Genomic DNA, 15292 nt, shown 5'->3' on the forward strand with positions numbered 1-15292 from the left:
ATATATATATATATATATATATGAAAATATAGAAATATGCAAAGAAGGAAAAATCATTTCCAATCCCACTACTTGTTTTATTATCTTCTATATTTCTAGATATCTCCAATTACATATGTATATGGTTTTATTTTTTGTTATTTATTTATTTATTTATTTTAGAGAGATTTTTTACTAGGGGCACATGCACTCACAAGAGAGATAAAGAGACAAAAAGCAGGAAATTACCCACAGAGGGGATGACTCCACTGAAATCCCTTTTTATCCATTCTCCTGTCAGGATTTGGGCACACACGCACATGCACCTGGTGTGAGTTTCAAGCCACTGGGTCTAGAATTCGAACTGCGATCAGTCGTGTGGGAGTCCAGCAATGTAACCAGTTCACCATCTGCTGGACCCATGTATATTGTTTTAAATAAGGATTACATTTCAAGTTCTGTCATATCTGCTCTTTCAATAAATAATATTTTGAGGATTTTTTTCATTTTAATAAATATCAATCTAGATCAACATTTTTAATGACTTCATGATATATAACTATTATATATTTTAAATGTATCTTTCCAGATCCATGTTACTAGAAATTTGCATTATTTTATTTCACTATTTCACTTTTCTTTATATTATTCTATTAGCATAGTATACTTAAATACTATTATGTCATCGCAATGCATGTTTTTGCTAATATGCTATTACCGATGAATATTAGAAACACATAAAATGTTTTAAGTTAAATATCTAGAGGTAGGATTTCTGTCGTTGGCAAATATTGCCAAAGCAGGCTTATATGCTTAAGTTATTTTGTGTGTTATGGATTGAACCAAATGACATAGGAGTTCAAAAGCAGGGGCTCATTTTAGGCTGGAATGATTAGTGAGGGCTTCATGGAAGAAATGAATTAGAAAAAGGGCTTTGGATGTCAGTTAGAATTTTGACCTTTGAAGATGTTAGGGAGGGGAACCAGCAGTTAGCGTAATGGCTATGTCGCTGGACTCCCACGTAGTAAACCGCAGTTCGCGTCCTGGACCCGGTGGCTTAAAACTCACGCTGGGCGCGTGTGCATGCGTGCCCAAGATCCTGAGAGGAGAATGGAGGAGAAGGGATTGCGGCGTGACCATCCCCCCTGGGGGGTGATTTCTCGCTTCCTGTCTCTATGTCTCTCTCTGTCTGGTGAGCTCACGCGCCTTATAGCGAAAACCTCTCTTAAAAAAAAAAAAAAAGAAAAAAGATGTTAGGGAGGACATCATAAGCAAAGCAGGGAGAAAGTAGAAGCATGCTAAGCGTCGCCATGTAAATCAGTTTAATCCATCAGTTGTAGCAGTGCTGGCGCAAACTTAGGCCGTAGGCTAGATTCTCCAAGGAGACTTTTTTAGCTCCATCCTCCATTCTTGCATATAATTTTGTGCACACTTCTATTATGGTGCCTGACACCTTGTATTTTAATGATTTGTTTACATGCTTGTCTTACTAGACTGAACTTTTTAAAATCAAGAGCCATGGCACATGTACCTTTTCATTGCTAGAGATCAACACAGCGACCTGCAGATAATACGGAAACCAGTTTAAGACTAGAAGAAAGAATACATCCTTTGGCATTAGAGAAACATGAGTTTAAAATTTCCTTTCACAATTTATAAGCTATGTGGTTTTGGACAAGATACTTAATCTCCGTAAACCTTACAAAATGAAATAGCTATGCTAACTTCATTAGGTTGTTGTGAGATTTACATGGAAAAACATGTAGGGAGCATCTGGCTTATAGTTGGGACTGAATTATTTGTCATCTCTGTTATTATTAGGAGCAAATAAATGGTTGCTATGTAAATGAAATATTTAGTGGATTTCTACTTTTTCCATCTTGGTAGCAAGGTAGACTTTCAATAGTTCAGTTATTTTTTTATTTTGCTTGTTTATTTTCCTTTCTGTGTCATTATATTCTCTTTCTATTGGGTTATTGGAAAAGTTATGATTCAGTTTTGCATAGAAAAACTTTTCTGATGACTCAATATTTTGCTTAATATGATGAATAATTATAAATTAGAATTTACCATTCTTGGCATTTTTTTCATAGTTATGCTAGTTCTGGTTTTTTTTTTCAATCTTTTTTCCCCTCAAGTTTTGCATGATATCCTTGTACATGTAAATGTGCATGTGTCCATTTAACATTTAGCCCAGTAGAGGGTTCCCTTATGGCACCTGTTTTTTCTTTTTTTTAGCAGTTTTTGCTATAGGGCGGGTGTGCTCACCAGAAAGAGAGAGACAGAGAGATAGAAAGAAAGAAATCACCCCCCAGGAGGGATGGCCACACCACAATCCCTTCTCCATCTCCTCTTGGGATCTTGGACACACATGCACAAGCGCCTGGCATGAGTTTAAGCAAGTGGGTCCAGGACTCAAACCGCAGTCGACTACAGGGGAGTTCAGCCACACAGCCATTATGCTAACTGTTGGTCCCACCTCACTCTTCTTGATACTGTTTGTCTTCTTTTGCTTTATCTAGGATTAAGTTGATTTTTAAGGTTTATGTCTTTCCAATTATAAAGGACTACTTTCCCTTTGAGAATATAAGCCATGGAATTAAGTCCCTCCTTTTTGGAAATGTTTTACCAAAGCTTGAGTCCTTGATGCTACCAGCCTTGTTTATTGCAAATACTAAAATATTGTGGCTTCTTTTCCCAAAGGAACTAATTTATATTCAGCAGCTAGTTCATTCTTATTAGTGACCATTAAAATCAAATGATATGTCTTTGTTGTTTTCTAAACTTTTTGAGAGTCAAGAGAAGTACTTGTGAGAAATTCTGCCATTGTAATCAGTCAACCAGCCTTCTGACAGGGATAATTTCACTTGAAGCTCTGGTTCATCTTGCTCTGGGGAAGCTGTTTTTGGGAGGTATCAACATCGCTCTGTATCTGACAAGTATGACTGCAGTTTGTCCCTAGAAAAGTTTCTTTTCCATTTTATTTTCATTAAAATGCTTCTGTCATGGTTTACTTCAGATCTTGGATGGGAGTGTGTTCACTTCCCCTTTGCCTCCATTTCTCTTTACTTACTTCTTTTAACCAAGGCCATCCCTTTCTTACACATGGTACATGATTAGCCCTTCACTGAGTCTTTGAGATTGTACTTGCTATCCGACGTTGATTTCTGAGCTTTATTTATGCCTATGTAGACAGCTTAAATCATAGTTACTATTACCCATAATAAGGCTTATTAAATGTCAATGTGTGACATTTATAAATGCTACTCATTTTTTCTTCCCAATGATTATTTGTGGTAGATGCTTTCATTATTCCTATTTCATAGATGAGGAAACTGAGGTGTAATGATGGTACATGCCTTCCAGTGCCATAAGTAGAAGAGGAAAGACTTAAGACTGAGTCGTTCTGGCTCGAGAGCTCTGACATGTCAACTACCCCTGACCTTCAGTTTGATTGCTTTCTTTTAAGTTCTACTACATACCTTCCTCCACTATCATGTTCTTTGTGTGTGTGTGTGCCCCATTTGATGTCCTTTTTAGTTTCTATTACTAACAAATCACATAAGTATTTTCACCTTCTCCTTCCTAATACATTTTCTTGTGTGGACTTCTTGAAATGGTGGATAAAATATCTCCAAGAAACGGAATGGGAGGATATACTCTTTTTCTTCCCTTGAGCCCATAATCCTGGCACACAGGGCAGGGTCTTTTAAAACAACTTCTTCCTTCTGTTACTATCTTTGAAGCCAGATACTCACTTTCTGGCATTTTCTTCTCAAAGTTACATTTAAGTAAAATAAAAAAAAAAAGACATATTTGTTTAATATTCTTGGTGTAACAAGTTACCACAGACTTAATGATTAAGGCAACAGAAATTTATTATCTTATAGTTCTTATAGTACGTCAGAAATATGACACAGATCTCATTGGGCTAAGGTCAAAGTGTCCTCAGGGTTGTGTGTCATTCTGGGAGGTCTAGAGAATAATCTGTTTCTTTCCTTTTTCTGGTTTTTGGAGATTACCCACATTCCTCGGCTTGTGATCCACAGTCCTTGGCTTGTGCCCTGTTCTCTTCCTTCAAAGCGTAGCATCCTTCTGACCCTGTTTGCTTCACTGCATCTCTTTCTCTGACGAGAGATGAGAAAAGTTCTTTGTTTTAAGGCCTCATGTAATTAGATTAGGTCTACATAGATAATCCAGAGAAACCTCCCTTTATCAAGGTCTGTACTCTTAGTCACAGTGCAAAGCCCTTTTAATCATGCATATTATAGATTAGGACATGAACATCTTTGGGGGCATTATTCTGCTTACCAGAGATGATATTATGATACTAGATTTTGATTCCTTTTCATCTCTGGTTACTTATTTTAACTCCACCTCAAGTTCTTATGACATTTAGACATTTCTAGAGAAAAAAAGCCATTTTATGTGTTATAATTTTCATTTTCATATGAATTAGCAAAAGTGAGCTAATGTTTTGAATGTAGTAAGTCTCATTAGTTTCTCCATATTTGAATTTCAGTAAACAAATATATTCTTATTTGATGTCCTAGTGATAAAGATCTCTGGCCTCTTGTCTGGCCTTCAGAAGAGAATCAATAATCATCACTCTCTTCTTTCTGGAGTCATTAGAGGTGGTTGATAATATTGAAATAGTGGAGTAAAGGGAAAGCAGGAATAAGAGAAGATTCCTGAGTTTTCTACAGTGTCATGAAGAGGGTCACAAGGGTTCTCTACTAATTCAGAGGAGAAATGAGAGTGAGGAAGATACTGTATTGGGTGTTAGAGATACACTGAATATATCCCAGTCCACATAACTCTTACGAACATGAATGAGATCATGTCACTATTAGCAGTCATATTACATTAGTTTCATGCATTACTGTAAAAATCTTATCCTCATGCAGTATCCACTTTCTCTAGTATTTTGGGGTGTCTACATAAAGGCGTGCCTTAAAAATTTACGCTCCCTAGTTTCTGTGTTCTCCTGTTCCTTGCCATTGAATGCCAGCAGTATTATTTACCTTGTCTGCTGACATTTAGAATTTCCAGATGATGTTCTGCTCTCACGATTTCTCTGGAGAAAACATGGCCGCCTCAGAGAGCTGGCTTATAATTCAACCAAAGACGGTGAAGCTTTCAAGTGTCAGAATACTGCTGATAGCCCTTACTTTTTGACAGTAATGGAGAGTGGTCCTTTTTCTCAATTGGTGCTGCATTATGTCATTAGGCCTTAACACAAAATTTCTTGTATATCCTGGGATTTATATGTTTTCTTATGAAGAGTTCTTTTTGTTTCTTCCTAAGAAGTTCAAAATCTAGTTTTTAAAATTGGATAGGGAGTGAAATGCCACTATGTTTCTTTTCTTGTCCTTGACTTTTTTCTTTCCATGGACACAGGCACATATATTCTCTGTTTTTAACTAAAACACAACTCTTCTTGAAAATCTATGCATGGAAAAAGATGTCCACAGATTTCCCAACGAGGCATTATTTCTGATGCATTGAAACTCACTGTGTCTGAATTTAATTTTCCTAATATTTTGGGACTTGGCTAGGAATCCCCAACCCCCAATTCATTGACTTGTTGACTTCAGGATGTCTGTGGGTGAACCAGATAGAGATGCACAATTTCTAGAGGGAAACAATTTAATCTTGGAGGAGAGGTAGGACTAGTTACATTTATATATTTAGAAGTTATCTAGATAGTGAGAGTGATCCACAGTTTAAGGGTAGAATTCCCAATGTTAACCATGGAAAGTAAGGAAAGAAGGGGCCACAAACAAGACCCTGGAGAATAACTTCAAGCATTAGAAGAGAGAAGAGGAACCCATAATGTAGGCTGAGGACTGGTGGTCTCAGAAGCAGAAGAACAAGGAAAGAATGTTGCAGTGACAGCAAAGGAAGTAGAGAGCTTTAAGAAGGAGGAAGTGACTAAAAGTATCAAAATGCAACAAAATCCCAAGGAGAGGATGACTATTTGTTTTAAACTTTGTGGGGAGGCAAAATTAAGAGGCCACTGGCAACTTTAAAAAATGCAATTTCGATAAGTGGTGTGGATGTGAACCAGGCTATAATGGTATTAAAAGGTACATGGAAAAAAGGAGTAAATGGAAGATGAGGAAATTATTCTTTTAAGGAGTTTGAATTGGAAAGGATGAAGAAAAAAGAGAGGGTGTTAACTGTGAATTGCTCATAAAATCTCATCCTGTGGAACCAAGGAAAAGGTTATAAAAATAGGTTAAAAAAATAGGAAATAAAGTTAAGTGTGTGTGTGTGTTTATGGGAGGGGGTGCTGGAATTTACGATGATGGTCTCAATTTTATCATCAAAGAAGGAGGCATGCTCATCCGCTAAGAGTTAAGGAAATAAGAGATTGAAGTGAGGGAGCAGGAGATGAATATTCAAAATTTTAAATAGTCCCTGGAGAGGAGGTGATCATAACAAGTAAAAGCATAGACATGTGAAATGTAATACCTGAGTGAGATAAGAAATAAAAACATCAATCTGAGTAAGAGTGGCATTGAGAATGGATAGCCAAAGAGGATTGAAGCAAAGGACATTTGAGGTAAGGAAGTCAAGAATAAGATTGTGTTTCCATGGATGTTTCCCATAAATGTTGAAATTTTCCCAGATGATAATAGGAACTGGGCAAAGGGGAAGACTGTAACCAGGTGGTGAAAACCTTACTGTATATAGAGTATCCAGCAGGTAGGGAAATGAAAGGAACGTGAAAGCATATGGTAATGCAGTAGAGTTCAGTTCTAAAAATGGGAAGAATTTGACATGAGAAGAGAAAAACTGAGTTTTTGTAGTTCTACTTTGCAGAAGGAGAATATTATTTAGTGCTTCCATGGCCTTATAAACCTTAAGGTGTGGCTTAGAGAGTAGGTCAAATGCTCATCAGGAGAAAGCATGGTGGCAGAGTGGGTCAGATGTGGGTGGCAGAAGGCATCCTTCTGTATATTTTGTGTAGAGAAACTTGGTTTATATTCATGACAGGAAGGTGTAGGTTTAACCAAAAGAAAATATTCCAATTTTAGCAAAAGTAGTATTTGTGAGGGGAATTGGCTGAAGGTTCTTGGGACATCTGTTTTTGTTCTTGAGAAGACTGCCTTACTCCCTGTGGAGTGCAGTCAGAATCTCCTGTGGAGGGGATTTTCTCTACTTTAGGAAGTACAGTTATGGGACTCACACTCAGGCTTCACGTTCATCCTTTATATTTTGTTTTCAACATGCCAATGCTTTATACTGGTTCAACTTCCTTCGTATAGTTTAGAATCTTCTCTTCTGTATCCTTCTTGAATTATTTCGATCAGTCTATAAAGGAGTTACTTAATGAATGAACTAGAGTACGAAGAGTCTTCCTTTATACACTTTGGCTTATTCAGAAACAAAGCAAGAGTTGGGGCCTGTACATACACTTAGAGACACGGGTGTGGCTAGGGGTCAGCAGTCAGGAAGCGTGACAACCATCAGTTTGGGCGACCATGAAACATGGTGAACTGGAGACTGGGCCATGGCAAATCCCAAACCAGTAGAATGGTAAAGCAACTGCACATTCTCCTAGTGATGCATATCAGAAATAACTAGCTTGAACAATGGAGCAGAATGACTTGATATGTCAGCTGAAAGAAAGCTTATTTCTGAGACAGTTTTTATAAAAATCAAAATGAAACATTACTTTGATTGGTCAAAGTCTTTTGAGGAGAAGATTATGATGAGTAACTCTAACTAGAGTGTGGTAAGCATAAGTAAAGGTAGGTACTTGCAGAAATTAAGTAGATTAATGCAGTTCATCCTCTTTTAATACATAGTTCTGGTCAATTCATGATATGAATTTTATTGCATTTACATATGTAAATGCAGCTCATTTGGATGGTGAATCTATCTCTTAATAAGTCATTTCTGAAGCTAGATATTAAGCTCTGAATTTAAGTATACTTTCCATTTTTCCCCACACTAACTCTGAGACAGACTTTGGTCACATTTATTGAGAAATTAAGACATTTATCTTAAATAGTTCTGGTTAACTTCTGAAACTGGGTACATGTGTTAAAATAGGAAGGGCATTGTACACATAGAGCAGACACACTGACCTCTACACTTTTACTCTCTGGTTTAGAGAATGATGTGGACACAATAAGTTTCTAGCAAAATAAGGATTTTCTCTACAAATCCAATTAATGATTGTTTCCAACTGTCTCTAGAGTTTCAAAATCTATTTTTTTTCTTATCTTTCTGACTTCTATCTATATCTCTGTGAAGTGCAGAAGTCTGAGCAACCACATCCAGTTTGCCACCAGCGTGACATAAATACTCTCATCTGGAATGGTTATTTATGGCTACAGAGAAGATTGGGCAAGGAAGAAAAGGGAGATGAGTAGAACCAGCTAATGAAGTTGGTAGTGGAGGAGGAGGCCTTTTGGAGGGTGCTCAAGAGGAATTAGTGGAACTGCTGGGTTGAAGGAGGACAGAAGGATGGCAGCCAACACTGTTAAGTGGTAGACAGAGAAGTCAATAACACACAGATAGCCCAAGTAAACCATGCCAGGCACAAGGGGACTGAAGGAAAGTGAGGAGAAGAGAGAAAACAGTCAAGTTACCAACTCTTAATTTTAATTGGAACCCTGGAGTAAGAACAGAGAAAGAGCAGGACTTCTTTATTTGTTAGTATGAGCTGAACATAGTCTCAGTCACCAGCTCTCACTTCTATTTTTTCTCTTCTCTTTCTCTCTTCTTCCTCTTTCTTTCTTTCTTTCTTTCTTTCTTTCTTTCTTTCTTTCTTTCTCCTTCCTTTCTTTCTTCTTGCTCTCTTTTCTTTCTCTCTCTTTCTTCCTTCTTCCTTTTCTCTCTTTCTTTCCTTTTTCTTTTCATCATCTTCTCTTTCTCATCCTTTCTACCCTCTTCTCTCTCTCTTTCTTTCTCTCTCTCTCTCTCTCTATCTTTATCTTTCTCTTTTCTGGCCTATTAAAACATTCCCATGTTGAAGAGTCACTTGATGACATCACTACCTAAACTATCCATTGGTCAATAAATGAAATTTGACTTATTTTTAATAAAGGAGAAAAGGAAAGAAAATGTGAATGATGTTTAGGGAAAACCAAGTGACAGCCTCAAAATATTGTGTCTCCAGGAAAGCAGCAAAAGGAATATCCCCTGATCACATCTGATAACACTTTATGGAATTTGGATGATTTATTGGAGCTGAGAACTATTTTTTCTGAGATATTATAAATCAAAAATAGCATTATAAAAGCTCTTTTCTCCCAAGCATCTTTGGTTCTAAAGCAAGATCTTTTATATTTCTTTATTTTTATTCACTTTTTTTTTCTAAAAAATATAGATAGACATCTTCTATTAGTTACTCTTTTCCAGCACCTTCTAACATAGATTAAAGAGATGTCATCAACAGCCTGCTTGGGAGGCAGAGCCATTAAGAGAACAAGGGTCATTGTCCTAACATGAGCTTCTGAGTGGAGAGAGTTCAGTGTCTGCAGTTTGTTTACCAGAAGAGCAACAATTATGCATAATCTGTAAAGGAAATATCTGTCCTATGTAGAGGGAGAGGTCTGCACTGCTGAAGATGGAAGAGGAACATTCCTCTCTTTGGAATGACAGATCATGGCCACTGTAGGAAGCTTCTAGTGAGTCTAAGAGGCTGCTAGGCTCTGGTTTAGTTGTTCTTTAAAATAACTCTTCTGCAAGAATGGTAAGGCTCTATTTGCTCATGGTAAAGTTTTAAGTTTCACTGTTGCCAGGAAGCTGAAGGTCTTTGACTATATATGAGCTTATAAAGAGACCAAATGCTTGTTTCCTTTTTTTATGGGCCACAGAACATATGGTTTTAATAGACTTACTTCTGTGCATAAGTACAAACATAATACTTCCTAGTGCTTTGAAGACCACCAATAAAGATACTCAGTAGGTATCATGAAATGGTGGGAGCAGTAGTTGAGTTTCTGTGGACGAAAGCACTGGGCAGAGAAATGCATACACAATTACCATTCTCTGCAGTAGCTTTATGATGCCCTCCTCTGCTTATAACGTACCTCTTTTATTTTATGTTTCCTAGCCTCTACTTCCGTTTTTTTTTTTCCCCTTTAAAAAGTAACGCCTGAAGTCAGCACATGCTGAAATAGAGAGGGCTTTCTATCATAACAAGAATCATGCAATGTGATGCAAAGAACCAGAAATGGAAAGCTAGAAGGCTTTTTCACCATAACTTTGGGATACGTCTCAAGTCAAAAAATTAGTAGTATCATTATATTTATCTTGAAGAAATAGTCTGGATGTCAAGAGGAAAATTGAGCATGATGGCAAGCATTGAGTACTCATACATATATTAAATTATTTAAAAGAGGCAAGACATTATTTATCTTAGAATAAGTATTCTAAATGAATATTGATGCCTTCTTTCTGATCTTCCCTGATCTCTGCCCTCTGTCTTCCCAAAGGCTGTACTGGCTGCAAGTGTCATCGGTGTACAGATTTGATTAGGTCTGACTCCATTGTTCTTGAAGTACTGATCCTTTGGAGTGATATTTCTCTTTTCTTTCATGCTCTCAGGGCATACATGAGTGTGAAGGAACTGAAGGAGGCCCTGCAGCTCAACAGTACCCACTTTCTCAATGTCTACTTTGCCAGCTCAGTAAGGGAAGACCTTGCAGGTGCTGCCACCTGGCCTTGGGACAAGGAGGCCATCAGTCATCTGGGTAAGTGAAATGAAGACCAAATCCAGTAAACAGAAAAGTGAAATTTCAAGGGCGTTTGGAAAATGAGTTTGAGAAAATAAGAAATAAAAAAATAAATTTATCTAATGAATTGGCTCCTTTGGGTTGAAAATGACTTTTGGGAGAGTTTTTGATAGGTTTGATGTAGATAAGTAAGAAGTATTAGAGCCAACAGTGGAAAATACCCAGGATATTCTAGACTGAAACCATAATCTACATGAGAATAACTTGTTGTCATGGAATAAGATTTATTTTAAGACTTAGTGAGCCCCAAGGGGGAAACTATCAAGAAGGTGACAAGACTATGAAACCTGATTTGCAATAATTACTATCCCAGAAGACTGGTGGGCTTCTTGCATAGATTGGGCTCCTGAAGAAATCTTGGAAAATCAGGTAGGTAGGGCTTTCCTCCTTACCAAGAAAAATGGTACACACTTTATCTCTTGAGCAATTACTGTGTACTTAAGAAAGATAATCTGTGTTACAGAGCTTTATTAAGATAAAAGGTATCTGACTGACCAATCAATAAGGTTCATTAGATCAGATGAATAAACATGTGGACAAAGAATTATTATTAAACATAATTTGTGCACATTTTCAAAGAGAATTAGATTCTATCAAAATTTATTTTTAAACATTGCCATAATTAGGAGGAACACTTCATATTAGAAGGAGCTTGTGATTAGAGAGACCAGAAACCGTTTGGAAATTATTTATAAGAGGTTATACAAAGTCAATTTCAAAATAATTAAATGTGAAGCAGAGAGGAATAAACTGAAGGAAGATCATATAAAGTGTATATATTAAACACCACATATAATAAAATTATTGCAAAGTGGAGTCTAAAACATGTAGAATTGGCAAGCAAAGAAAAGTGTCCAAATGATCATAGCTAACATGTGTATTGGAGAAGGAGGAAGATGCACAGTAAGTTAAAAAGAGACAAAAAAAATTGTGTTGCTATTCAGGAGGGAACCATAACATAAAAATCCATGGAATGAATCAGGCTGAGATAAGAAGGGATTTTATGTATCAAGTCTTGGAGGAGACAATAAAAAAATTAAACATGTAAGAAACTAAATGCTTTGTTAGCATTGGTTTGATTGACTCTATAATATCCAAAGTGTGTAGGGCCCTGCAATCCTTTTATCAGTATATTTTGTATTTCCAGTGTGGGAGGCTGCACACCAGAGAGTCTGCTGAGGCCATTTTCATGAGTCTCTTACTATTGCCATCTTAGGCTCAGAGAGCAAACAATTACACAATGACAAAGGCCATGATTGGCTCCCCTTCAAAAACCTCACCTTCAAAACCATACTCTGATTGGCCACTAGAATCCCTCAGATTTGCATATCCGGTACCTCATGATTGGTCCACAAAAGCAACTGATCATAACCCACCTTTTAATAACTAATCACCGCCCACCAACATGTACATAACCACGATCTCTGGACTACCCTGAAGAGTTGTAACACGGCGTCATCTCCGTGTTGTAACACTGCGCCTTTCATCCTGTCTCTCACTCCTTCCCTCAGGAAATCTGTTCGACTGTCCTGCGGGTTGGGTTGGGACATTCCAGTTCCTAGTACACAAGAAATCAGAAATCTGTGATGTCGACCAGAGGTCATCAAGGCAGGAGTATTTTATGTGTTGATGATTCATTTCCAGATACCCCAAATAAGAACGTGATATTTCCAGGGGTCCAGTATGAACCAGAGAATGTATCCAGGTTCATATGCAGTAATATTGTTAGTGAATAACAAGGGAAAAAGGGATTGCTGGATAGAATGCAGCATTTTGTTGGGCCTGCCCTTCTGTCCCCAACAATAACAACAGAAAAGACATAAACTGGTCCTACAGTCCAGTGGTTAAGTACGATGCATCCCGAGCCAGATCTCACCTGACCAACTATGTTCAAACCCTGTGGCTTAAAATCCACATGTGCACAGATCCCTCAAATCCCAACAGATTGAAGAAATGGAGGAAAAAGAATTATGGCATGACTACACCCCCTTTGGTGGTCTCTTTCTCTGGTGAGCGTACATGTCCTCTGGCAATTAAAGAAAAAAAAAACTTGAAAGTCATAGATTGCATATTGCTGATAGTTTCAGGAAAAAAAATATTCAAGAGATTATTTAGTAGAGCTGACAGGGAAGAAGTATAGGTTTCAGTCATATATTTCTAAGATGATCAGGTAAACTATAACTACTCCTATGCTTTCAGGATGGAAGATAATGTTAGTTATTCTAGGCTTCATGGTAGCAACCAGTGGTCTAGAAGGTGTTATTCCAATAATTCATTTAATAGTGAATTTGGGTATCCTGAATTATCTTTATGGAAAGTAGCAGTAACAGAGGGGCATGTAACACTATGAGAAATTACCTCCAAATTGGTGCATATCTAAATTACCAAGGGTAGCATTTTTGGTATATGTTTGAGAGGATCTTGCTAGCAAGATTACCTAGAAATGATTTCCATGAGTACTTGGTCTGTCATTGAGAACTGAATCTACAAAATTGAAAATCCTTAAGAAGTGATCCTCTTGGCCATAGCTGAGCTGGGATTGACCACGGAATGCTTTCTAACTTTAATGGAGCTGGGGCATTGTAAAGATTTACTCAATGATAAAACAAAACAACTTAGTAATATGCTTTAAAAATGAGTCATTTTGGGACCAGCAAGTGGCATGGTGTTTGGGGGTGCTGGACTCCCACATGGTCAACCACGGTTTGAGTCCTGGACCTGGTGACTTGCTTTCTCTTTTTCCCTTTCTCTCTCTCTCTCTCAGTCTGTCCCTCTCTGGTCAAACTAAAAAAAACAAATAAATAAAGTTAAATAAATGTATTCTTAACTCAAAGCCTAAAATCTAGGCTTTCAGCATCTGGAGGGGAAGGAAGTTCATCTACCTATATTCTAACTGCCTAACAAAAGAAAATTAAATATTCTTTGGAGGAAGATGAATAGCAAAAGCCTGTACAAGTTTTCATCCACAGTGCCTGCCAATCAATAAAAAATTGCCAGTTATTAGGAGACAGGATCAAATGATAAAACAAACAACAAATGTAGACCCACAGATTATTCAGATATTGGAGTTACTGGATACTGGCTTTAAGATATTGTGATTACTTTGTAAAAATAAATAAATAAAAAGGTGGATAGTTTCTTCTAAGAACTGATATTCATATAAGTGAATAAAAATTAGAAATTTTATAATTAAAAAAATACCAGAAACTGAAATTAAGAAATTAGTAAATGGATTTATGAAAAAAGAAAGAATAAAATAACTAGGAAATTATAGAAAAATTACAGATTGAAACTCAGAAAGAAAAAAGTGATAGAAAAATATAGAAAAGAACTTGAGAAGTCCTTGAGATCAGCCAAAAAATAATGTAAACTGGAGTTCAAGAAGAAAGAGAAATTAGAAGTAGAAGCAATATTCAGAGAGATCATGGTTGAGAATTTTATAAATTGACAAGAAATTAAACCACAGATTCAAGATGTTTACAAGCCCCCAAGTAGGATAAATTACAGGAAAATTAGGTCTAGCTTCATTATAGCAAAAGTGTGAATAAAAACAAAGACAAAAAGAAAAAAATCCCCAAAGTAGTCAGAGAAAAAAGATACATTGCCTTAAAAAGGACGATAATAAAACTGACCTGTTGATTTTTCAACAAAAACTAAATAAGTCATAAGGCGACAGGCTAATGTATTTTTAAAGGCTGAAGAAAATATTGCCAACATAGGATTCTATATTTGGCAAAAATACATTTTAAACAGAAGAAAACTTAAAGATATTGTTAGACAAGTAAAAACTGAGATAATTTAATTCTAGCACTAAAAGAAAATAAAACTGAGATAATTTAATACTAGCATTAAAAGAAATATTGGAGAAAGTTAAGTGGACAGAAAATAAATGACCTTACATGGAAACAGAAATGTAAAAAGAAATTAATGACAGTATAAAGAGCAAAAATATTAAAGTAATAGTAACAGTATTTTTGGCTTTAAAATATATGTAGAAATAAAATATGACAACAGTACACAAATTTAGAGTTTGTGTACTCTAAATGAATTTAGAGTTTAAGGCCTTTCCTTGCCTGTGTTTAGAAAAGGTACAGATTTTAGATAATTTTAGATAGTAATAAGCTGAAAAATGCATGTTTAATCTATGTTTAATGGATAACCATTAAAGACTAATTAAATTACCACTAACTAGCTAGTAGAACAGAAAATGAAATAATCCAGACAAGACAATAAAGGATGAAAAATGTAAGAATAAAAAAACCCAGAAGGAATAGAAACAAATAGTAAGATAACATTTCAAACCTAACACATTTACAATGACATTAAATGGAAATAGACAAGACATATCAATTTAAAGCCCCAGAATTGTACAATTGCAACTCAGCTGTATGGTGTTTGTAAGGAACATACCTTATACAAAAATACAGAAGGGTTGAAAGTGAAAAGATACAAAAAGATATAGAATACAAATACTAATCCAAAGAAATTCAGTGGGGCTTTTTAGTATTAGATAAATTTCAAGGTCATATTGCCAAAGATATGTGTGTGTGTATATA

General features: G+C 36.3%; 1 protein-coding gene across 2 annotated transcripts in view; it reads left to right on the forward strand.

Moving 5' to 3' along the window:
• Window positions 1-15292, forward strand: part of PAPPA2 (pappalysin 2) — a 327575-nt gene that overhangs the window by 99745 nt on the left and 212538 nt on the right. For both annotated transcript variants that reach the window (XM_006160881.2, XM_027776745.1), the window contains one exon: window positions 10549-10694. In XM_006160881.2, the coding sequence (XP_006160943.1) occupies window positions 10549-10694 (146 nt within the window). The remainder of the gene's footprint in view (window positions 1-10548; window positions 10695-15292) is intronic.

The sequence above is a fragment of the Tupaia chinensis genome, unplaced genomic scaffold (genome assembly GCF_000334495.1).
Source record: "Tupaia chinensis unplaced genomic scaffold, TupChi_1.0 Scaffold000710_1, whole genome shotgun sequence".
Taxonomy (NCBI): Eukaryota; Metazoa; Chordata; class Mammalia; order Scandentia; family Tupaiidae; genus Tupaia; species Tupaia belangeri.